Below are 22,693 nucleotides of genomic sequence, written 5' to 3'. Positions count from 1 at the left end.
CGTGATCCTGGCGTTCTGGGATCGAGTCCCACATCGGGCTCCTCCACTGGGAGCCTGCTTCTTCCTCTCTTACTCCCCTGCTGTGTTCCCTCTCTCGCTGGCTGTCTCTCTGTCACATAAATAAATAAAATCTTTAAAAAAAAAAAAAAAGTTTTAACCAGTTGATTCCTTGGCCAGATGCTGCCATTCAGCTTCTGATTCCTAGTGAGGCCTGTCTCCAGTACGTACTCGAGTCCCATGTTACTCCTGACTTAAAAGTTCTGTTGAAAGTAATACTTTCCTTTTCCTTGCATTTTTAAAAACATTGACAGCAATATGGCAATAGCACCTTGGTACTAAAGTGAGCAAGTGTTTTTAGTGAACCACAAATATCTGTGTTAATTTTCTATTGCCACTGTAACAAATTACCACAAACTGGTGGCTTAAAACAAGAGAGATCTATTCTTTCACAGTGCTGGAGGACAGAAGTCTGCGATTAGTATCACTACCTCGAAAATAAGGGGTCAGAAAGGCCCTGTTTCCTCCAGAAGCTGGGGGGAAATTCATTCCTTGCCTCTTACAGCTCTGGCTGCTGCTGGCATACCGGCTCTTGTGGCTCTATCACTCCAATCTCTGTCCTAATGGTCACCTTGTCTTTCTCTAACAAGGACACTTACGGTTGATTGCATTTGGGTCCCAACCAATTGATCCAGGATAATTTTCCTATCTCAAGATCCTTAACTTGATCACATCTGCAAAGATCTTTTTTTTTTTTTTATCTTGTTAAAGCCAAACAAAGTAACTTTCACATGTTCCAAGGACTAGGACATGGGTATCCTTTGGGGAGCCATTTTTTTCCAGAGTCTTACTACAGAGTCTTTTTGGGATTTGTAAGGCATGAAAAACATTGAATTACTTGGATTTACTAAGCATTTTTAGAATTACCAATGGTAAGCCATTCAGTATGCACAGGATTCATTAGGCTAAAAGAACATATTGTGAATTAAAGATTGGAGGGCTGTTACAGCATAGTGTCAGAAAAAATGTTTTGAATTAAAAAAATGAAAAGGGAGGGGCACCTGGGTGGCTTAGTCTTTAAGTGTCTGCCTTTGGCCCAGGTCATGATCCTGGGGTCCTGGGATCGAGCCCCGCATCAGGCTTCCTGCTCAGTGGGAAGCCTGCTTCTCCCTCTCCCACTCCCCCTGCTTGTGTTCCCTCCCTTGTTGTCTCTCTCTCTGTCAAATAAATAAAATCTTTAAAAAAAAATGAAAAGGGAGTAAACAAATTAGTGATAATCTGAACGATGACTGTACCTTCTCGTGAAAAATGAAGGAGGTAATTAAGAAAACTATTTAGTTAATCCAAGATTCCAAGGCTGCTTGGTAACGTGCAGTTGGTAAAGAAGAAAAGCAATTCTGTGCACCTGTAAAATTGTGGGCCAGACTTTTAGGCATTTCCACGATTCTGCTCCTCTCTGTCCAACCTTATTTTCTATCATTCTCCAACGAAATGCTGAGTACATAAGAGTAGAAAACTATTCTTTAAAATCTGGAAGGTAGAACAAGGAAAAATTACACTTTCTGCTTGTGTCCCAATCTTCAGCATGACTAAACAGACAGTAATATTGTGAGTTTGGCCAGAAGTGAGATCCACTAGCTTTGGTGTAGACAACCCTGGTATAGGGAAGCCAAAGAAGGTACACAGCCCTCCTTACCTGAGACTGAAGAGGACGTTTCCATCAGGGTAAACACGCAGCATGAGGTTCTCCACGATTGTATCATGAATGAAGGATCTTTTAGAATGGACAAAAAAGATGTCGGGCACCCAAATCTTTTTGATCAATCTATGATCAAAGGTCATGCTTTTGTTTGTTGTGCTAGGAAAGGAGAGCCTCTCATCTTTCTAGTAATGTCTGAGATAAAAAGTCATTGTAAAGTCCTAGGCAGAGAGAAAAAGAGACAAGTCAAAGCCAGTAGGAATACGGGTCAGGATGACCATTAATACCATGAGTCCTAGACTGATTGGCATGGGTGTTAATGACCCATAAAGTGAATGGCTTATATTGTATTTTCAGGTCGATTTAGGATGAAGCCAGTGATCTGGAGTTGCAGAACCTCTCCTTCACCTGAAATCTGGTGAATGTTGCGTTTCTAGCAACCAGAGAGAACTCAAGTTGGGGAAGGGAAGCCAGGTTATAACTAGGAAATATTTCTACATACGTGCTGGTAAATCACCTAAAGAGATCTCAGAAGAAAAGGATTTGGAACTACAGGGCCCAGTATTTTATTCTGACTTATTGTTTCATTGTAAATAAACATTCACTTTTATAATGGTTTCTGTATCCATAAATTTGAATTATTTTTGTTAAAGAAGACCCCACCCCAAGTCGAATACACTACAGTCCCACAAAAATGGATACAGCATTTATAAGAGCTGTTAATAGAATGCATGCTGTCAGAGATCCTGACATGGAGGTAACGATTTTCCTTGGCTTGAGAGAGAGAAAGAATACCAAGAACAGGTGGGTCTCAAGTACTAGTGTGCAAAAGACTTACCTGTGAATTGGTTAAAACAGCACATTCCCCAGAAGCTAGTACCCTGAGATTCTGTCCCAGTATGGCTTGGGGAACTGAACTGTTAGTGTGTAACCCAATTGTAAAGAGATAAAGATGGAGGGCGGGCAGAGCTATAGTAACATTATTTTAGCAGAAGAAAAATTGGTTAGTCAATACTTTGAGCTTTGTTTGCTCTCATATGCTACATTTAACATCTTGTTTGTCTGAACAAAAACCCCTCTATATCCAAGTCACTGGGTGTGGACGATGATGACGTGTTTCATCTTTAACAATTGTTTACTTCTTACTATCATTTATTTCCCAACAATACTCAAATTATTCCTGAACTAACACATGTGACAGAACTTTGACATTTATTATATAAGCAAAAGACAAATCTCAGTAAACTACAGATAAGTCACCAATTAATGATGAGCTAGTTTTTTTGTTTTTGTTTTTTTTTAAGTTTCAGAATAAAGGTACATTGTATAATTGCTCTAGGTTAATCTGGGAGTATCGGCCATGTGTAATTTTGAATTAGGGTGAGGGCAAATAAATAGAATGATTCATTCATTCCCATAACACTACTCTACAGGGAGCTGTGTGGGTTACTGCATGGATTGCTTTAGTAAGCATATATTTAGAATTAGGTGTTCAGTCTGATCTGAGCTTATGAAGTCGAATAGCAGACATTGGTACATTTGAGTGACACGCCAACGTCACCACTAGTGGGCACCATCATGAGAAAGCAGGCTGAACACCATGTTGAGAAGAGAGTGGGATAAAACTTCAAGGAATTGAAAGTGAATTCAGGGTGGGAAGGTGATAAATGAGAAACAAAAGAAGTCAACACTGGGAGGTCACTGATAATTAGAAAGCATTTTCACCTTGGACATGGAGAACCCAGTGCAGTTTTAGCTGATATTGAGTCCAAGAGTCACCTTATTCAGGAGAGAAGGATGAGGTCTGGTTTTTAGGGGCAGTGGGGTGGAGACAGCAAAAATTTTAGATGCAGACTAGGTCATTCAGGGATAATTTAGAGATGAGGGCAGGGAAAAGGAAAAGAGTACTTGTTCCTGGAGTATAACAGACTCAAGAAAATGTCAGTACAAGCTGGTTTTGGTCAGGGAAGAGCTGCAACTTTCTAAACAAGGCATTTTTGAGCAGTGAGTACTCTTGGTGCTATTCCCTTTTGGGAGTAGGGTGCTTAAAATGAAGGAAGTTTCATAGTGAAACTTGAAATAAATATCGAATTTGATAATGATAAGGACTAGAAGAACATTAACTGAAGATTGAAACAAATATAACAAGTCATAAAAAATTTTGTTTAGAATTTGCTGGAATTTTTATATTTCCTATAATTTTTCATTCAGTTAGCATTTGGATAGCAATGACTAGTTGGAGGAATCACTATAAATAAACATATTAATTAAGTATATATATAAAAAGATTATTTGATCTTCCAATTTATTTGATTTATATTTTCTAGGTCTGGTTTCCTTAAGAGATTCGCTATTTGTTTTCTCTCTCTTTCTCTCTCTCTCTTTTTTACATCTTTATCTTTTTTTATGTTTTATCTTTTTTTTTTTTAAAGATTTTATTTATTTATTCGACAGAGATAGAGACAGCCAGCGAGAGAGGGAACACAAGCAGGGGGAGTGGGAGAGGAAGAAGCAGGCTCATAGTGGAGGAGCCTGATGTGGGGTTCGATCCCGTAACGCCGGGATCATGCCCTGAGTTGAAGGCAGACGCTTAACCACTGTGCCACCCAGGCGCCCCTTATGTTTTATCTTTAATCGTGGTATTTGCGTATGATAAAAGTATCATATAAAATCTAAATTTCAAGCAGAAAGAAGTGAATAGAGAGCAAAGTAACTTTGACTCTATGAAAAAATACATTAATAGTAACATACATAATTAAATTGGTTTATTAAAACACCAGTGATTTTGACACTATTCCCTATCCTGCCAGGAAAAGACCACTATCTCATAGAGAAACTTACCATGTTAACCTCTGAAATGCTGTCAATGCTTTCAACCTGGACATCTATACCTACTGGCACTGGAGACCCTTCCGAAAGAAGAATGAATGATATGCTTAGAAATCATTAAAATTATTTTGGTAACATTCAAAGCAGAGAGAGATCAATGTTGCAAGTGAATTACTTTAAAAAAATTTTTAACAACAAATTTCTCCATTATCTATTGATATGTTATTATATAATCAATTATGATAAAAAGGCATGTGTGTAAATAAATGTTATTTCGATAATTATTACACATTTGCTTAGAAACAACTCAATATTTTCCTTCTTACAGTATATTCATGGTATAGAAATAGTGTGTTCAATTTCCATTTTGTTTTTCGTTTTAGCTAGTAGCGCTTTAAAAAGGAACAATGTTTCGAAAACGTGTCTAAGAGGAGGTAGAGCTATGTACCTATTCTCTATGGTAAGGATCATCTTTTATCTTCAGGGAGTGGAGTCGTCGTGGGGGTCATGACTCTGAAACATGTGGGAGCCTTTTCTCTCTTGCGGAAAAACCAGCCTCTTTCACTTGGGCAGGGCCTGGCAGGCTGGAAGAACACAGACGAGGGGAGTGTCACACCGGGACGCCACACAGTCACAAAGGTCTCTGTGCAGGACATCAGTAACCACAACCTGCAGTTGGGATGAAGCAAACTTCCTTAGAAATGTGTTTGATGAGAATGTAGTGAAAGTCAGGACTGGGGAAAACTCAGACAAGTGCTAAGATTTGTTTGCAGCTGGGTCTCAGTGAATCCGGTTCATGGGTCCAGAGACTGTGGGTGACAGCTCCGTAAGAGAATCTAGAGCAGACCGAGACCAAGACGTTTCCTTGTTCCACCCCACAAAGGGTTTCGCAGTTCCTGTGTGAAGGTAATCGGATGTTAACAACTTCTTGTTTAGTACGGGCATGGAATTCGATGTACGTATATGCTAACGTAAGTTATGTTTATGCACGTAGACGTCATAGGCTTTCTTTTCATAGTGACCAATTCTCCATTAAATTTTATTGTCTCTGTAGAATTCTGAGTTTAAAAAAAATGCGTTCAACTATTTTCGAAGAAAGAGAAGTCTTGCCCAGGTGGGTCCCAGGTGGCTGTTTTAGTCAAGATTCTGAGACTGAGAAGGGTCGGCTAGAAAACTTCCTCCTTGAGGCTAATCAATGTCTGGATGTGTGACATGTGACATACATGTGCGTATCATACAACAAAGTGCCTAATTGTTGTGTTTTAAATGCGTAACATGTGGGACGCCTGAGTGCCTCAATTGTATACGCGACTGCCTTCTGCTCAGGTTGTGATCCCAGGGTCCTGGGATCAAGTCCCTGGGCTGGCTCCTTGCTCAGCAGGGAGTCTGCTTCTCCCTCTGCCTGCTGCCCCCCCCTGCTTGTGAGCCCTCGCGCTCTCTCTCTGGCAAATAAGTAAAATCTTAAAAAAAATAAATAAATAAATGCACAACACATTATAAAACAAGTTATGCCTCTCCAGTCCCTGTCTAACATCTAGGACTCCCCTCATTAATTGCCTGAAGTTACCTTCACTTTACCAAGACAGATTTCCTTTTATATTCTGTGATATACCCTCATACCATTCCTTACTTACAGGGATTCCAGCTGGACAGGACCTGGCCTTGTCACTCAAATACATTTCCCACTCCAGGCTTTAGGAACACTTTGCTTGCATCTTAACCACCAACGACTTCCTACAGTATTGAATCAATTATTTTCCATACATTAATTATGACAATTGTATTTAAAAATTGTTTAATGATAATTATGTTTATGCATTAAAAATAGTTTAATGATAATTATGGTTATGGAACTCTTCAGTATTACTCTATTACTGGGTTCAGCTCTGATACTTCTGTTTTGTTTTTACTTTTTTCTTTAATTAGTAGAGATATCAAAATAAAAATTCATGGCCTTTCAGGATCACTTCAGGATGAGTGAATGTTCCCATTAACTCCAATAGTCCAAGGGACTGAAAGGCTTGGCGAGGTTTTAAAGATGTAGCAGAAATGTCCTGGTTAAAATTCTGGTGTTAGAATCACAGACTAGAGTTTGAACCCAGCTCTACCACTTGTCTGTGATTCAGAGTAAGTAACATTTCTTTTTCTTTCTTTTTTTTTTTTTGTAAAGATTTTATTTGTTTGACAGAGAGAGAGACAGCCAGTGAGAGAGGGAACACATGCAGGGGGAGTGGGAAGGGAAGAAGCAGGCTCCCAGCGGAGGAGCCTGATGTGGGGCTCGATCCCGTAACGCCAGGATCACGCCCTGAGCAGAAGGCAGATGCTTAACGACTGAGCCACCCAGATGCCCCAAGAGTAAGTAACATTTCTAAGCTTAGTTTCCTCACCTATACAGTCCTGGTAGCAGTACTCACCTTGGAGACTTATTTGAAGACTAGAAATAATACACAGTTAGTAAACTTAATTGGTGCTCAAGAAATGGCTCAAAGTAAATGTTATTGCTACTGCGATTCAGCAGAAATGCAAACCTGCTCGTAGGAATGCAAGCTACTATTCCCAATGGTGCACTCAAACACTTAGATAATCAGTCCACTCCTGACTAGAAAATGAAAAGTGCTTCTCACAGAGCACTTATTTTATGACAAAACCTGAGAACAATTTCCCTGTAGAATCTTGTGACTTGTAAGCAGATCCCGGTTGCTAATGACTATTTGTGCAAGGCTGGGGCTGTGGTATAAAGCCACTGCACAGGGAGATATTCACGCCACCGCTGGAAAGCACTAGACCCTCAGGCTTGTTTGAAGACTGGTCTGGGGTAAAGAGTGGGGTAAAAATATGGCTTGTCCATTAGGAATGGACTCCTGGAAACATTCTCGATTTCTTTTTTCTTCCTTTCTATTTATTCTATTATTGGGGGAACGAGCTCTTCCAGTCTGAAGAAAAGTGTTTGCCCTCAGATGCCATCTGACCTCATTTTTGGCTCCTTTGAATTCCATGCCCAAGTGTACCTTACTCCGGGGTCTAGGAATCTATGCATCTCGAGGACAGTGTGGAGGGCGAGGGCCATGTAAAGGCAAGATGCAAAATTACAGAACGTTGGAGCTGGATATAGTTCTAAATATCATTCTTTTTATGGATAAGGAGCTCAGTCTCAGAGAGAAGGTCGTACTAAAGCAGATGGATTAAAAATCATGAAATTTCTAGCTCCTAAACCCGAATTAAAGCCAAACTTCCATAAATCCCTTAATTCCTCTCAGTTTGCTTATCTGTAAAATGGGGAAATAATCTATGGTCCTTACCTAATAGCCTTGCTGTGAGACTAAATGAAAGAATGTGTGTCAAGTCCTTAACCTAACCCCCTTCACACATCTTACTGACCAGTAACGTATACGACACAAATAATAACAATTTCACGAATACTCGCATTAATTCCATATATAGAGCATTTGGCATATAGTAAAAATAAATAAACATTAACCGTTATCATTACGTGTTGATTTCCCAGGATCAATACCCAGGTAGCAGCACACACATCTGTAGTCTCTCTTGTATGCATAAAGATAGACCATCAGTCTATTTTTATGTATGCTTGGATAAGGGTTGTTAAATAAGAGTCATATATCTTACATGTATAGTGCACTTAAAATACATTATACAATATACTATCTCATATTATCATTACAGCCGTTTGTTAGGTAGGTAGGTAAAACCGATGTTAGCTCCATTTGACATATGACATAACTCACTCGGAGATGTTAGCGAGCTTGCCTGAAACCCAAGGCTAGTTAATGCAGGAATATAGCCAGGTCCCTCTGGCTCCCAGGCTAGTCCTCTTGTTTGACAAACACAGATTATACAGGCGGCTTACACAACGTTAGCTTTTGTCTTGACTCAGGAGCCGGTATCTAGATGCTCAATTGATTTCACTTTAAAGAAACAAAGAAATCATCATCTCTAAGACTGAAACAAAAAAGCCCTCAGTGATGAGAGATGTAAAGGGTAGGAAAAACATAAAGAAAATGAGCTGCAATTTATAACCCAAGTTAAACAAAAAGCTCCCCTAAATTTATATCCTCCTGTTTCCACATAATGAGTCAATTAATCTTCTAATGCTTTATAAAAGTAAAAAACACTGCAGTAGCAGCTGGTTTTAACGTTAAAGCTAATTAGGAAAACACATTAAGGCAGGAGAAGTGCTGAAGTTACATTTAGCTCAAGAGGAAAGAAGTACGCGCGTGTGTTTATGTTATGGACAAGTATAAAGAAGGAGAAGATAAATTAAAGCCTGTCTTGTATATCCTGCCGCCTGATTTCCCCAGGAAGGCAGCCTTGAGAGAACAGAGAAATGGGTCACTGGTAGAAGAAGCTGTTCTGACCAAGACAAGAGAAGGTTAAGGACTGTTTTTCACAGAGCTACCAGGCTGACACTTCTGCCTGAATTTATGGATTTTTCTGCCTGAGCTGACTGAACGCATAAGACATTTGGACACCATTTAGCCCCAGTCCATGATTGTCAGAAAGAATTTCTTCATCGTGGAATGATTTGCCACCTGACACTAAGTAGCACGTTTCAATTGCATTTTTAATAACCCCACAGCGTAGCCTCAGGAAAAATAATTGCTTTTTAAAAAAGCATTCCCACTCAAAATAAAATCTTAACATGTATCTCCAGCAGATCAAAAGAAGTGGAAATTTAAGGTCAATTTTGTTTTTCTGGGGGACCAGGGATGATATCGGGGAGGGAGAATGAAGATTTAAGTGTTTAAAGGTAAATAGCAGAGGGTCCTCACTTAATCATCTCCAACAGTGTTTCTCAAATTGTGAAGTGTATTCAAATCACCTGGGATCTTATTAAAATGCAGATTTTGATTCAGAAAGTCTGAGCGTGGGGCCTGAGCTTCTGCATTTTTAACTAGCTCCCAGGTGATGCTACTGCCTGTCCTTGAACCACTTTGAGTGATAAAGCCTTTCTAGAGTGCTTGTTTCAAGGTCCAAATTCAAGGACAGCCATTTTTCTCTCAATCTTTCTGGCTTTCAATGGTCTAAAATAGACCCGTAGAAACCCTTTCCTCTACGATAGAAATTCACTTAATTGAAGAACCTAAACTGACAGGAATTAGGGCAGCTTTTTTATCGGTATTGAAGAGCATACATCATTTTGAGCTTCTAATTGCTGTTCAGGAGAGGGCAGGTCCAAGCCATTCCCGTGCGACTGGCGCCCTCTAGTGCCTAAAAAGGCCCACGGCAGGGCAAGTTTATCTTCGTAAAATTTTCTCCAACTAAATGTTGGGAGGGGAGACTGCAGAAAGTTTTTATAGAATCATGGAGACCAAGGTACAGAATAATTGCGTGATAGCTGTACAGTATATTATCCAAACTTTGGGCAAACTTTGGTTGGCGGAAAGAAAACTGTCTGTTGGGAATGGTAGTTGAGGGCTCAGGCATCTTTGGGAGAATTCCAGTAAGGAAGACACATCTGAGGAGCAGTGATGTGAAGAAAACAAGATAAAGAAGTTCCGAAGTAAAACACGAACACATTTTTAAACCTGATTAATTTCGAGGCTTCTAAAATCCTAAGTTAAGTTCAATAAATGTGATAAATGCTCTGGAAAAACAAAAAATGAAACGCCCCAAGATTTAATCTGATCCGATAATCTAATTCAGCTAATATCAAATGTGATTTTCAGTCCAGCTGTATCAGCATCGCCCAGGTGTTGGTTAGAAACGCAAACTGTTGGCCCCACCCAGATCTAGAGAAACCTGGGTGTGTGGGGGTGGGGCACAGCCCTCTGGTGTTAAGAATCCCCCAGGTGACTTTGATGCTTGTTAATGGTTTAGTCACGAGTCTAATAAAATCAAAGCCAGACCCTTAGAATTGCAACCCAATGGATTCCATGAAATTAAAAAACAACAAACATCCCTCAACATCACAACTACCTGACCTGCAGTTTTATTTTACCTGCTAACAAGTGAGTTCTCTGAGGTACCTACACGCCTGCTGTGCTTCCCTTGGTCGCAACCACAACAGAGCGAGTGTCACGTTTCCCCCACCCCACGCAGAAAATGTAAAGTATGAGTTGTTTATGAAAAAGCTGCCCCTGGTCTACACCTGAGGGTTCCTGCTTCCTCAGCCTCACACTCACTTCTGCTATAGCCACACCTCTAGTATTCTGAAAAGTTGTTAGCTCAGGAATGGTGGGAGTGGAGACTTAGGTCAGTGACTGAAGTCCCCTGATGGACTTAGCAGTAAAGTGGAGAGTTCAGATGAACTGCTTGATTCCACCACATCCTGTGCGTCTCTGGAAAACTTGGTACCTCAGGGATGCAACTGGAAGCACGCTAAACAATCTGAGGGCAGGAAAGGCCTTGTTCCAAGTGTGTCCTTATATGGCCTCCCTCTGTCCTGCTTACCTGCCCTTGCATCTGGGTTCCACCACTGTTGCTTTTTTGTGGCTTTGAGCAAAGCTCCTCCCCTCTCTACGCCCCAGTCTCCACACTGGAATATTAGGAAGCATGATAGTGCCTGCTTACGAGGCACTGGGAGGGTGGAATAGTGCCTGGCACTCCAACATTCCAGAAGGTGCCGGAAGTGATAAAACGAAAAACCTGAGCAGGGTGGTTTCATAGGGAGCCATGGCATTTGGTGTGTTATTCCTTTCATCAAAGCCAGACATTTCAGCTTATAAAGTTATTCAATAAGATTTTATGACTATCATCACAGAATCCAATTTACAGGTTTTAGTTGAAAGAATAAGTTGCTGTATAGGCATTTTATACCCATTCACTATTTATTGAACACACACTATTTATAATTAGTAAATAGCATAGATATTTAGTAAAGATATTTATCTTTTTTGATCAATTTAAAATGTATCAGTTCTCATTCAAGAGATCATTGTAAAAGGTTTTTTTTTTTTTTCTAATTGGTCTTTACTTGTGTTTTGATCTTAATTGCTTCAACTTTTCAACTTCATTTTGACAGTACAAGGGATTGTGACATAAGAGGTTTGTAAAGATAATACTCACCTCCAAATCCAGGTCTCATTGCAAAGTCATGGTCCTGTATATGGAGAAGTTGCTCGGATTGCCGGAGCCAATTGGTACTGTCGTCCTTCCTCATTCTGGCTTCTTGTTTGCTATCCCTCCAAAGGGGGGGAAATACTTTTGAGATATACAAGCTTCTGGGTATTTTGATTTAGGTTAGCCTTCTGCGTTCAAGCTGGTATCCTCTGAAATGCACACATAAAAGCTCACTTTCTCGGCTTATGCTACACAGAGCTAAAGATCTGCCAACGTTCACTCTTTATTATGTAAGGGTGGGCAGGTAAGGTAACCCAAAATTTGGAGCAACTTAGACGATAAACCAAGTCTGGATGTAATGCTTTGGCAGGTAATGTTTCTCAGAATATGGTTGTTAGACCAGGAAAAAAACCCTCGTCGCTCCCACCTTAGATCCATGCACCCCACCCCAGATCACCTAAACCAGAACCCAAGGAAACGGGGCCTAGGAATCTGCATTAAACATGTTACTTAAGTCATTCTTGGGGTCACTGAAGTCAAACTACTTCTGCACTAAGACAGTAAAACAAACACAAAAATAAAAACAAAAACAAAAAACACTGCAAAACTGTAAACTGATGAAAATAGTGCTTTACAAAGACAAAATGCTCAGAAAGCATGGGAGAAAGTTGAGATGAGAGCAGAATGTCTGTAGCAGGTTCTAGGGGTGGCAATGGGAATCCAAAGGGAAAATGGATGGATCTGACAATTGATTGAACTTGATCTCTGGTTGAACTGTGAAGTAGGTGAAGTTAATTTTCGTCTGCAGTTCTCTGGGGTAAAGGCAAAGTGGGGAGTGGTCTCTCGGGTGTTTCCAGAGTCTGATCTGGGAGTCACTCTGTTACTCCCTGGGTCTGTAGACTCGGGAAAGTTGCTGGATCTCCTGGACTCGTTTTTTGTCCTGGGATCCATACTTCCGAGTGGTTTGCTGCGTGTGGAGGCAGGATGTCTGTGGAAGCACAGCTCCCCTGGAATGGAGCGATCCTCTAGTCCTGGGTGCCAGCTAGCGGCCTTGCTCAGCGCCTTCCAGAGAAAGATGCCGGCCGTCCTCACTGTCATCATCATCATCAGCCGCAGCAGCAACAACACCACCAGACACTGAGGGTCTACTAAGTGAATTCTAGTTACTCTGAGTTCCTGATATGCTTTTGCCTTAATAAATGTCTTCTCCAGAAAAGCAGGGTGAACTTTAACATATGGCTTGTGGGTGCAATTTCTTAGCTCAGTAAAATGACTTTGACGGTGAGGATTTCACATCCTGAAGCAGCTGGATGAAGACCTATGCCCAGGTGTATGGGAACCCAGCAGCCTCCAGAACGGTTTTTCAAGGGGGACGTATCTGGTCGAGGCCTTCAGGGATTTATTTTTGCCATTGAGAGAAAAGGGAAAATTGGAGGACGAAATCTGTTTTGGGTAGAAGACGATGAGTTGGATTCTAAACATGTGAAGTCAATATATCCTACGAATAATTGAATACATAGGACTATTTCTTCCAAGGATCTTAAATTAATTAGAACATTTCTTTTAAGGAGCTGGGATGAACTATTTATTGAAAAAGTAATAGCAGCTAATATGTTTATTAAATGCCTACTATGTTCAAGGCCTCACGCCAGGATGTTTGATAAATATTAAATATTATCTTCTTTGGCATGCATCTGAATCACCTGGTTTGCTGGGACCCATGTGCAGAGTTTGCATTTATGACAATTTCTTAGGAGAACCACCGGTCTGGAAAATAGTAGACATTGAATATGAGCTAGCTAATTATTATTATCTTAGGAAAAATCAAATGTAACTTTGGGTGAAAACTCATGAAAATTTGTGAACTCCTTTGGTAATATAATACAACTAAATGGCCATCACTCATGTGTCTTTTCAGAAGCATACATTTTCAGAAGCATCATGAGATTGGAGGAAAGGATAAATCTTAATTGACAATCCCAAGAACACTGAACGCAGAGCCTCTTAAGGAGCACTCTTGGCGGTACCAAAAGTACACACACCTGTTCTTACCTGGACGGCTCTTCTGATGCACAGTGAGCTGTCCCATACTTATTTATTTTTGACTTTATTTGTACCTTATCTATTTTGCACAAAGGATTATGTGGCTTATATACCCTCTAAAAGAATTTTGAAAATCTATGTACTCACACATTTAAATAGATGTCTATAATTTTCTCATTATAAAATTTTAAATTACTTAAATATTGATAATTTAAAAGAAAACTCATATTCCTCCTCTTAATGTATTCAGTGAATCTAAATACTCACATTATGCATTTTAAAATACACGAAATAGGGGCGCCTGGCTGGCTCCAGTCGATTAAGCATCTGCCTTTGGCTCGGGTCATGATGCCAGCCCACGCTGGGCTCCTTGCTCATCAGGCAGTGTGCTTCTCTCTTTTTCTCCTTGCAACCCCACCTCCCACTTGTGCTCACTCTGTCTTTCAAATAAATAAAATCTTTAAAAAAATACATGAAATAAATTCCCCTTTAAAAATACGAAATTTTATATCAGTCCTTGTTTTCTTTGAACTTGTATTTTCATTTTATTTTCTTCATAGAATTTTATCACCTCATCGTATTTCTTTGCAAGAATATATGTATACACTTTGAAATGAACTTTTTTAGCATCTATGAGTATTACAAATGGAGCAAAACATAACTCATTTAAATGTTGATACTTATTAAAGTTATGAATCAAATTTATTGGAAATGTATTTCTTGATGAAACAATTGTACATTTTCCCCAATTACATCATGTATATGGATATCATCCTGCTAGAATGAAACCAGATCTAGCATAAATTCTATCCCTCTTCTTTACTTTTATAGATGAAAATATTAAATACACTTTTACATACATGAAATTTGAAGAAATTTTGTTTCAGCGTTGTTTTAGCAATGTAACTTAATTATTTAAATTCTTTCTTACTTACTTTCCAAAACTCACATTGTGATCTATCATCAATAATTATTTCTAGTGACTTGTAACCTGACAAATTAATTAGGTTCTTATTTCGATTTTATTGAAAACAAAGAAAAAAAATCACCTAGTTTGGAAGACGATGTGTTATTTACACTAGAGTCACCCACTCCCCCAACAACAATATTTATAATCTCTTTGTACCTAGGAGGATTTTATGCACTGGGGTCATACACAAGGTCATATTCAGGAGGAGGGAGAGGTATGCCTTTATTTTGCCAAATGAGACAGAGCCGTCGTGAAGACTGCAGACAAGTTTCCAGGCAGATTAATTCTAAGAACGAGGTCAGAGGAAGTCACAGATCCAGAAATTGATTGTTTTAAAACCATCTGTGCCCTCATGCCCCTCTGATAGCTTGCACGTACCTGTAGGAGTACAGGTACTCTCAGAAGTATAGGTGCCCTAGCTTGAAGACCCTGGCTTATAAAATAAAAAGATATATATAAAGGTTAACAAAGCGAAGACCAAAATAGAACAAAGGCAAGAGGAGCAAACATGCTTAATAAGGGGGTTGATAGATGATGGAGCATCAGGTTTAGCTCAGGGCTTTCTGGTCTAATTCAATATATATTCTCATTTTAAACCACTTTGTGTCTTCTTCCCTCTCTCCTCTTCTAGAAAAAGCAACTTCATTTTTAGTAGATACTGAAAGAAAGCTTTTGGATAACTTCTGTCTGAGGAGAGGGTCTTCTAAAAGGCTGAGTCCTGATGGGATAGAGCAAAGAAATCTCAGTTCATGGAAGACACTTAGGTGAGCATTCTCAGTCTTTGTCTTTGCCCACAAAGTGTAACAAACATTGTGTGAGAAATAGTAGGTGTAAGTCTTGGTAATAGCTACCACTTTTCCCTTTGAGTTAGAATCTTTTCCTTCCTGGATGAAACGAAACCTATTTCCACGCTCCGCCTCTTCTTGTTGTTAGAAACTCTATTATAATTTTGTGACTAAGAAAGTGGGGGAAGAAAAGACTGGGTTTTGAGTGGTTTTAGGGACATTAAGGGAGTCTTTGAGGAGGACATATTAGGCAAAGAATTAAAAAGTACTAGAACCAGGGGCGCCTGGGTGGCATAGCGGTTAAGCATCTGCCTTCGGCTCGGGGCGTGATCCTGGCGTTCTGGGATCGAGCCCCACATCAGGCTCTTCCTCTATGAGCCTGCTTCTTCCTCTCCCACTCCCCCTGCTTGTGTTCCCTCTCTCGCTGGCTGTCTCTATCTCTGTCAAATAAATAAATAAAATCTTAAAAAAAAAAAAAGTACTAGAACCAGATGAGGAAAAGTAAATACATCTAAGTCATTCTGATGTATTGGGATTAAATAAATGGAATGACACAAACTCATTTTAATTGAGCCACTAACACTCAGCAGGTTACTTTACAAAAGTGCTTTCCCAAGGGTCTATATATTTGATTAGTTTACTAGAAACTAGTTGAAAACAAGTAGGCTGACATGAATAGATTATTTACCCAAGGAAGGATATAATTAACAAGCATATTGTAAAAAATGTTTAATCTAGGGGGGCCTGGGTGACTCATTCAGTTAAGCATCTGACTTTTGACTTCAGCTCAGGTCATGACCTCGGGGCGCTGGGATCCAGCCCCGTGTCAGGCTCTGGTCTCAGGGGGGGATTCTGCTTGGATTCTCTCTCCTTCTCCTCCTGGCCCTCCTCCTGCATGTGTAAGCATGTCCACTCCCTCTCTCTCTCTCTCTTAAATAAATAAACCTTTAAAAAATAAAAAGGAAAAACATTTAATCTAGAGAGTTAACAGTGAGATACCAAGTAAGACCAGTACCATTTTATACCTGTTAAGTGAGCCCCAAACACAAAATCTCAGTAGCCAACCATGTTAAAAGGGTATGACAAAATGGAAACATTTATACTTTGTGGGTGACAGCACAAATATTGGGAAAACCCTTTTAGAAATCAATTTCAAGAGCTAATTCATATGCTTTGACTCATAATTCATTTCCAGTAATATTATAATTTTTATTGGTACAGGGAAAATTACATGCATAAAAATATTTACTGCTGTGATTCACAACTGCAAATTCGAAAATAAGTGTTCAATAATTGGTCCTTTAATTCAAAGTAATAATATGGAGTGATTAAAATCACCAACCATTATAATGTTTGTGAAACAATGTAGAAAATGATTAAGTTAAGAAAATATAAAATAGTTTCTATACTATAATTTTAAACATGAAAAATCATGGAGCTATATGAATAGGATTAGAACTTGGAAAAGGGAGAGCATAGTTGAGATTCTTTGTAATATTTCCATGTAACATTCCATTATTGACTTTGTATAATAAATGCTTCATAAATTATCTCGAACGAGATGGACTTGCCATCTTGGATCTTTTCCAAAGAAGGATTCAGGCATCGCTCTCTACCTTATCATTCCATTCTCCTTGTCATTCTAGAAGCATGTCCTGCTGCTTAACATGGACTTTTTTTCTCACTGGATCTCTATTATGAACCAGGACACACAGAAACCCAACAGTCTCAAATAATGTGTAGGCAACATTTAAAAAATTTTGTATAAAAAAATATTCCTTTAGAAAAATACCAAATGAAGCAAAAATGTTCTATTGGGCTACGTAGATACAAATCGAAGAACGCGATAAAGTAGGAAAGTTAGGTGACCCAGTTTCTGATCCCTAAGACAACCTCATACTTCTGGATCCAATGTTTATATCTAGGTCCCTGATGTTTTTGCTCTTTCTTAGGGAGGATATAGTGCATAGAACAATTCTTGTGGCTTTAACCAAACTGCTCCTAAACTCCCCAATTCTGGGAAGACGTAGCTGACTTTAGTCAACAGTCCATCTCTTATAAAGAAAAAAACCCCATACAGATGAACATTTCTGTGGACCAGCCTCCCAGAGAGAAGGCGCCACTCGAGACCCGACAGTTCCTGTGTCTTACTTGGGTCTCTATCTGATCACGAGTTCAGTGATGAGGCCTCAGGTTCCTCAACTGTGAAATAAGGAAACTAGACCAGATTAGGAGCTGGGATGCAGATACTTTTTTTTTGATAGCCCACATGTTATATTAAATTGGCAAATTTCACATGAAAATCTTACTTTCCTGTGTCTTCTATAAAATCAAAGAATCTAGCAACACCGGGCTCAAGTTTTCTTACAACAAGGAAAGGCTGGACCTGACAGCTACGGCCCCCAGAGGAGCACCCAGTCTGTAGCTGGCACAACCAGTGTCACTGGCTTCTGTCTTCTGCAGGAGCACGTGGACTTGCCACCCCTAGGACCCTCCTGGCTTTTACGTTAGGCTCACAGATGTGCTGGTAAATGTTTAGCAAATTGTTCTCCAGGAAAAAAAACAAAAACAAAAACAAAAAACAGCCCTATTTGTAGTGTTTGCTTATTTCCATGATGTAAATACTCCCGTGTGACTGATTTCAAGGTACTGACATGACAGAGATGTGCATAGCCCATAGTATAGTGCCGTAAAATATAACATAACATAACATAACATAACATAACATAACATAATTTAACATGATTTAATGTAATAGATAGGATTTCTACCTTACAGACAGGACAGATGTAAATAACCCAAAGAATGAGATAATAGTAAAACACGGTAAAGGAATAAGGAAGTGGTGAGTTTTAAGTATTCATTACCTTTTTTTTTTTTTAAGATTTTATTTATTTATTTGACAGAGACAGCCAGCGGGAGAGGGAACACAGCAGGGGAGTGGGAGAAGAAGAAGCAGGCTCCTAGCAGAGGATCCTGATGTGGGCCTCGATCCCAGAACGCTGGGATCACGCCCTGAGCCAAAGGCAGACGCTTAACGACTGTGCCACCCAGGCACCCCTCATTACCTTTTTTTTAAAAAAAGATTTTATTTATTTCTTTGACAGGCAGAGAGAGAGAGAGAGAGCATAAGCAGGGGGAGCAGCAGGCAGAGGGAGAGGGAGAAGCAGGCTCCTTGCTAAGCAGGGAGCCCGATAAGGGGCTCGATTCCAGGACCCCGGGATCATGACCTGAGCTGAAGGCGGCTGTTCAACTGACTGAGCCACCCAGGCACCCCTTATTACCTTTTTAAGAAATAATTATTTAATTGTATGTTTATAAATTATTCATAATTTAATTTTTAATGTTTATTTTCAACAGCTAGCAAATAGATTTCCTGAAAGTGGTAACACTTGGCTCTTGCAAGCCAATTTAGGTGGACTCCACACTCACTATTCTTGAGGCCAGAGAAAGTATATTGTTCCCCTAGCATCCTTAATCCCAGACCGGCACTTGGCATATAAAGGTCACTCAATACAACTGTTGGAAGAATGAATAAATATTCAATGAGTCTATATGTCTAATCCTCTTTGCATCACCAGGGAGCCAAATCTCTTTCCTAGGCAAAACGGGGACATTTTTCACCTGCCAAAATTTACTTTATCTGCCAGTTCCCCTTCTCCTGTTGTTGTTTTTAAGAAACAAAGGGTATTGTTAGGTAAATGATTTTAACAATATTTGGATAAAAAGGGGAATTTCTGGGTGAAGAGTAAGATTATATTCTGAAAGAAAATAATTAATAGCAAAGCATTTAAGGGACTGATTATATGAAAACCGGCTCAAAATAATGCACATGAATGCCCGGTAATGTAAATCCATCCACTTCACAGTTTTTAAAGAAAGAGCATGCCTTCCATGTTCATTCTATTAGTTCTCTTGGGTTATAAAAGAATGGATTATTAATTAACTGATTCATTACTTATTTAGTTGCTGATAATCAGATTGGTTGTGGGGCAAAGAAACTCACAGTATTTATTCACATACTAAGGTCTGAAGAATTCTGGGCTCCTTACTCTAGAAACTACCCTAATATTAGTAACTTCTGTGTTTTTGTCAAAAATGCCTTCAAATCTACCTGAAAGACTGGTGAGTGACAGCTCAGAAATTGGCTGGTTAGATTACTCGGTTCACTCAGGCAAAATGACTGTCTTTCATTCTAAGTGGCTACTTTTTTTTTTTTTTTTAAAGATTTTATTTATTTATTCGACAGAGATAGAGACAGCCAGCGAGAGAGGGAACACAAGCAGGGGGAGTGGGAGAGGAAGAAGCAGGCTCCTAGCAGAGGAGCCTGACGTGGGACTCGATCCCGGAACGCCGGGATCACGCCCTGAGCTGAAGGCAGACGATTAACCGCTGTGCCACCCAGGCGCCCCCTAAGTGGCTACTTTTGAACCAGGGTGGGTGGTTTACTCAATCCCTAGTGCCCTAGAGGATTTTTCTTTGCAGAACAAAAGACACGGATAGAAATTTTAATGACTCATATTCTAGCTTACGGCTGGCTGCGGGGTACCTTACTTAAGATGTGGAGAATTGAAAACAAGACAGGCTTGGCCCCATGTAGCAGACACCCTGAGGTTCCCTCTTTGTTTAAATAGGGTCTAACAGGGGTGCCTGGGTGGCTCAGTCGTTTAAGTGTCTGCTTCGGCTCAGGGCTTGATCCCGGGTCCTGGGATCGAGCCCCACACATCGGTCTCCCTGCTCCGCTATGAGCCTGCTTCTTCCTCTCCCACTCCCCCTGCTTGTGTTCCCTCTCCTGCTGGCTGTCTCTCTCTCTGTCAAATAAATAAATAAAATCTTTAAAAAAAATAAATAAATAAGGTCTAACATTGAGATCTCCAACATAAGAAAAAAAAAATTCACACCTCACCACAAAGAGATGATGTTCTCCTCTTGTCCCTTAAATAACACCTACAAAATACACATAGTAGATTTTTCTACAGCAATTCTACCACTGGTCGTGGGTCAGTGTGACGGGTTAGCTCCTACGACAATCTCCCTTTTCCTCAGTCTGGTGGTGTAACCTCAGGTTTCCCAAATATTGCTTGTCTAATTGCCTTGAAGAAAACTCAGAAAGTGGCTGAACTGGACAAAACATATCTCAGATCTGGGTGGGGGAACAGAAGCATGGAAATGTGTGGGAGGTGGCTCTTGATTTCAGGAGCAGAGCAGAAATCAGGAGTCTAGTAAATTTTCCCTCCCCCGCCACCTCTTTTGTTTCTGGTCATTAAACCTGAGACTTCACAAGGATTTATTAAAATTTTATGTTCACTTTCCCCATCTTATAGGGATTGCCTCATAAATATTCAGGAAGTGAGGGCAATCTGGCTGAAACAGCTGTCACCTCCTTGATTGCCAGGGTTGGCTGGGTGATATAACTCACCTTCACTCCTCAATTTCCCCTCCTGGGTATTTTTGAAAATCTTGTGCTTGGTGAAAAGGAGAGACTTTCCCCAAGACAAGAGGTCCCTTTTTGGTTATTGCAGGCATTTGCGTGGTACGGTGACTAACCATCCCTGTTTGCCTGGGACACTTGGTGCTAAAACGCATGGAGTTCCCGGTAAAGCAGGATGAACACTCTGCTAGCACGTGCACACATGCTCTCAATTATTGATGATAAGATAATAACGACGATGTCCTGACATTTGGGATAATATTTCAAAGGTATGGAAACTCACCTTGAAAGGCAACACATGCCTTTAGTGCTTTTCATGACTATAGTATTGATATATGGACTATCTCCTCTTGAAGTCCTCGACATCAGAAGTTGATGCTTAGACCAATTTCTACTCAAAGAAATTTGGGGAAATTTTCAACATGTGTCATTATTAGTAATAAATGCATTATTCTTTGAAGAAATACATTCCCTGAAAGAAGATCCCTACACGAGCCCTTGTTTTCTCCAAAAATAAGCATACAATTGCCAGCCGAGAGCCAGGATTCTCTGCTCTTCCGGAAGCTACCCAGAGGTGATTAATTTTGATGGGTGAATGCTATCGCGGGAGACAATCACCCACAAATATGTGATACCATCAGAGATCTGTTTCTAGGTTCCCCATAGGTCTGAGGCAGCTGGTGAGGGAGGGCAATGACTGTGGAGACTATACTCTATCTTACCGGGTTCTCTTCATTGAAGAGGAGCACCGCTGGTGGGACTTCTCAATCTCAGAAGCAGCAAAAGCATCTGGCCTCAGGGTGATCCGGATGCAGGCGAAGAAGACCAGCTGGGAAGCCAGGATCATCTCTTCCAAAAGAAAGGAATGTAAATGGATGCAACCAGTGCTGGGATCAGTAGTGCTTCTTCATGCGTCTCTTTAAACGGAAATAGGGCGCCAAGTAAAGGTATCAAGGCAAAGGGAGAGGCATTGCCTTCAATGCGGTGTCTTTTGTTTTAGTAGATTAAATAGGTTCACGTCACTTGCAGGCAAACATCTGTCTGGCTCATCAGCAGTTTAGGGAAAAACAAAGCAGATCTTTTCATTTTCAGTTTCCATCCTTTCGTCCCTCTTTCCAGGGAAGGTTCTTAGTGGGATGCTTGATCCCCTACTCAATAAACTCTCAGCTCCAGTCCTTGGCAGACAAAGAAGAGACGTTAGGCAATAAATCCCTTTAATCCAACACGATGTCATTTGAATATATTTAATGATCTGGCAAAATAATATGCTTAAAAAGAACAAAGATGATTAATTTAATTTTAATTATACATTTGAAGACCTTTTCCTTTGTCTCATGGCTCCTTTTTGCCAGAAATTAATCTTTCTCTCCCTAAATGCATACAGATTGCTGTAGTGCATACAAAAAAATAAATTATTATTTTTGTTGAGCAAATAATCATATTTTAAGATGATGGTGTATTCCTTTGAAAGCAGAAGTGGTTCCGTTTAAGATTTAATATTGTAAGCGGCCTGATAAATAAAAAAAGAAATTAGCCTTGAGCAGTGGGTAAGGAACACACTGTCACTGTTAAATTATGACCACACACATTCCTAAACGTTCTCTGCACCCATAGAGTAGAAATAGTCCCTGGGAACATTTCCTCTATGTCTGCAAAGTTCCAATGAATGAGCACATCAGTGAAATTAAATTTCTCCAACTGGAATATCACAAGGTGAACAATAGAGCAACAGCTGACCTGTTTACCAGGACTTAAGAAGACCATTTTCTTCTCAGAAATAGAGTTGAAGGAAATTCTTAAATTTCCTGGAATTGATTTGTCTCCTTGACACCTTGTATCCTCTGTTATTGCTTTAGCACATTAATTTGTTTTTACTTAGGTTACATTTTCTTTTAGCCAATGTATTAAAACCTTCTTGT

The 22,693-nt window shown here is 39.9% G+C and overlaps 1 protein-coding gene across 1 annotated transcript in view; it reads right to left on the bottom strand.

Annotated features, from left to right (window-relative positions):
- The window catches only part of GABRR3 (gamma-aminobutyric acid type A receptor subunit rho3), a 46,186-nt gene extending 24,565 nt beyond the window's left edge, over positions 1 to 21,621 (bottom strand). The window contains 4 exon segments of the mRNA XM_045785660.2: positions 1,694 to 1,917; positions 4,538 to 4,605; positions 11,552 to 11,661; positions 21,497 to 21,621. Coding sequence (XP_045641616.2) covers positions 1,694 to 1,917; positions 4,538 to 4,605; positions 11,552 to 11,661; positions 21,497 to 21,621 — 527 coding nt within the window.
- Positions 21,622 to 22,693: the final 1,072 nt, after the last annotated feature.

Source organism: Ursus americanus, chromosome 4 (genome assembly GCF_024610735.1).
Source record: "Ursus americanus isolate L20-20 chromosome 4, mUrsAme1.1.p, whole genome shotgun sequence".
NCBI lineage: Eukaryota > Metazoa > Chordata > Mammalia > Carnivora > Ursidae > Ursus > Ursus americanus.
Note: the sequence above shows the minus strand (reverse complement) of the source record. Positions and strands in the feature narration are given on the sequence as shown.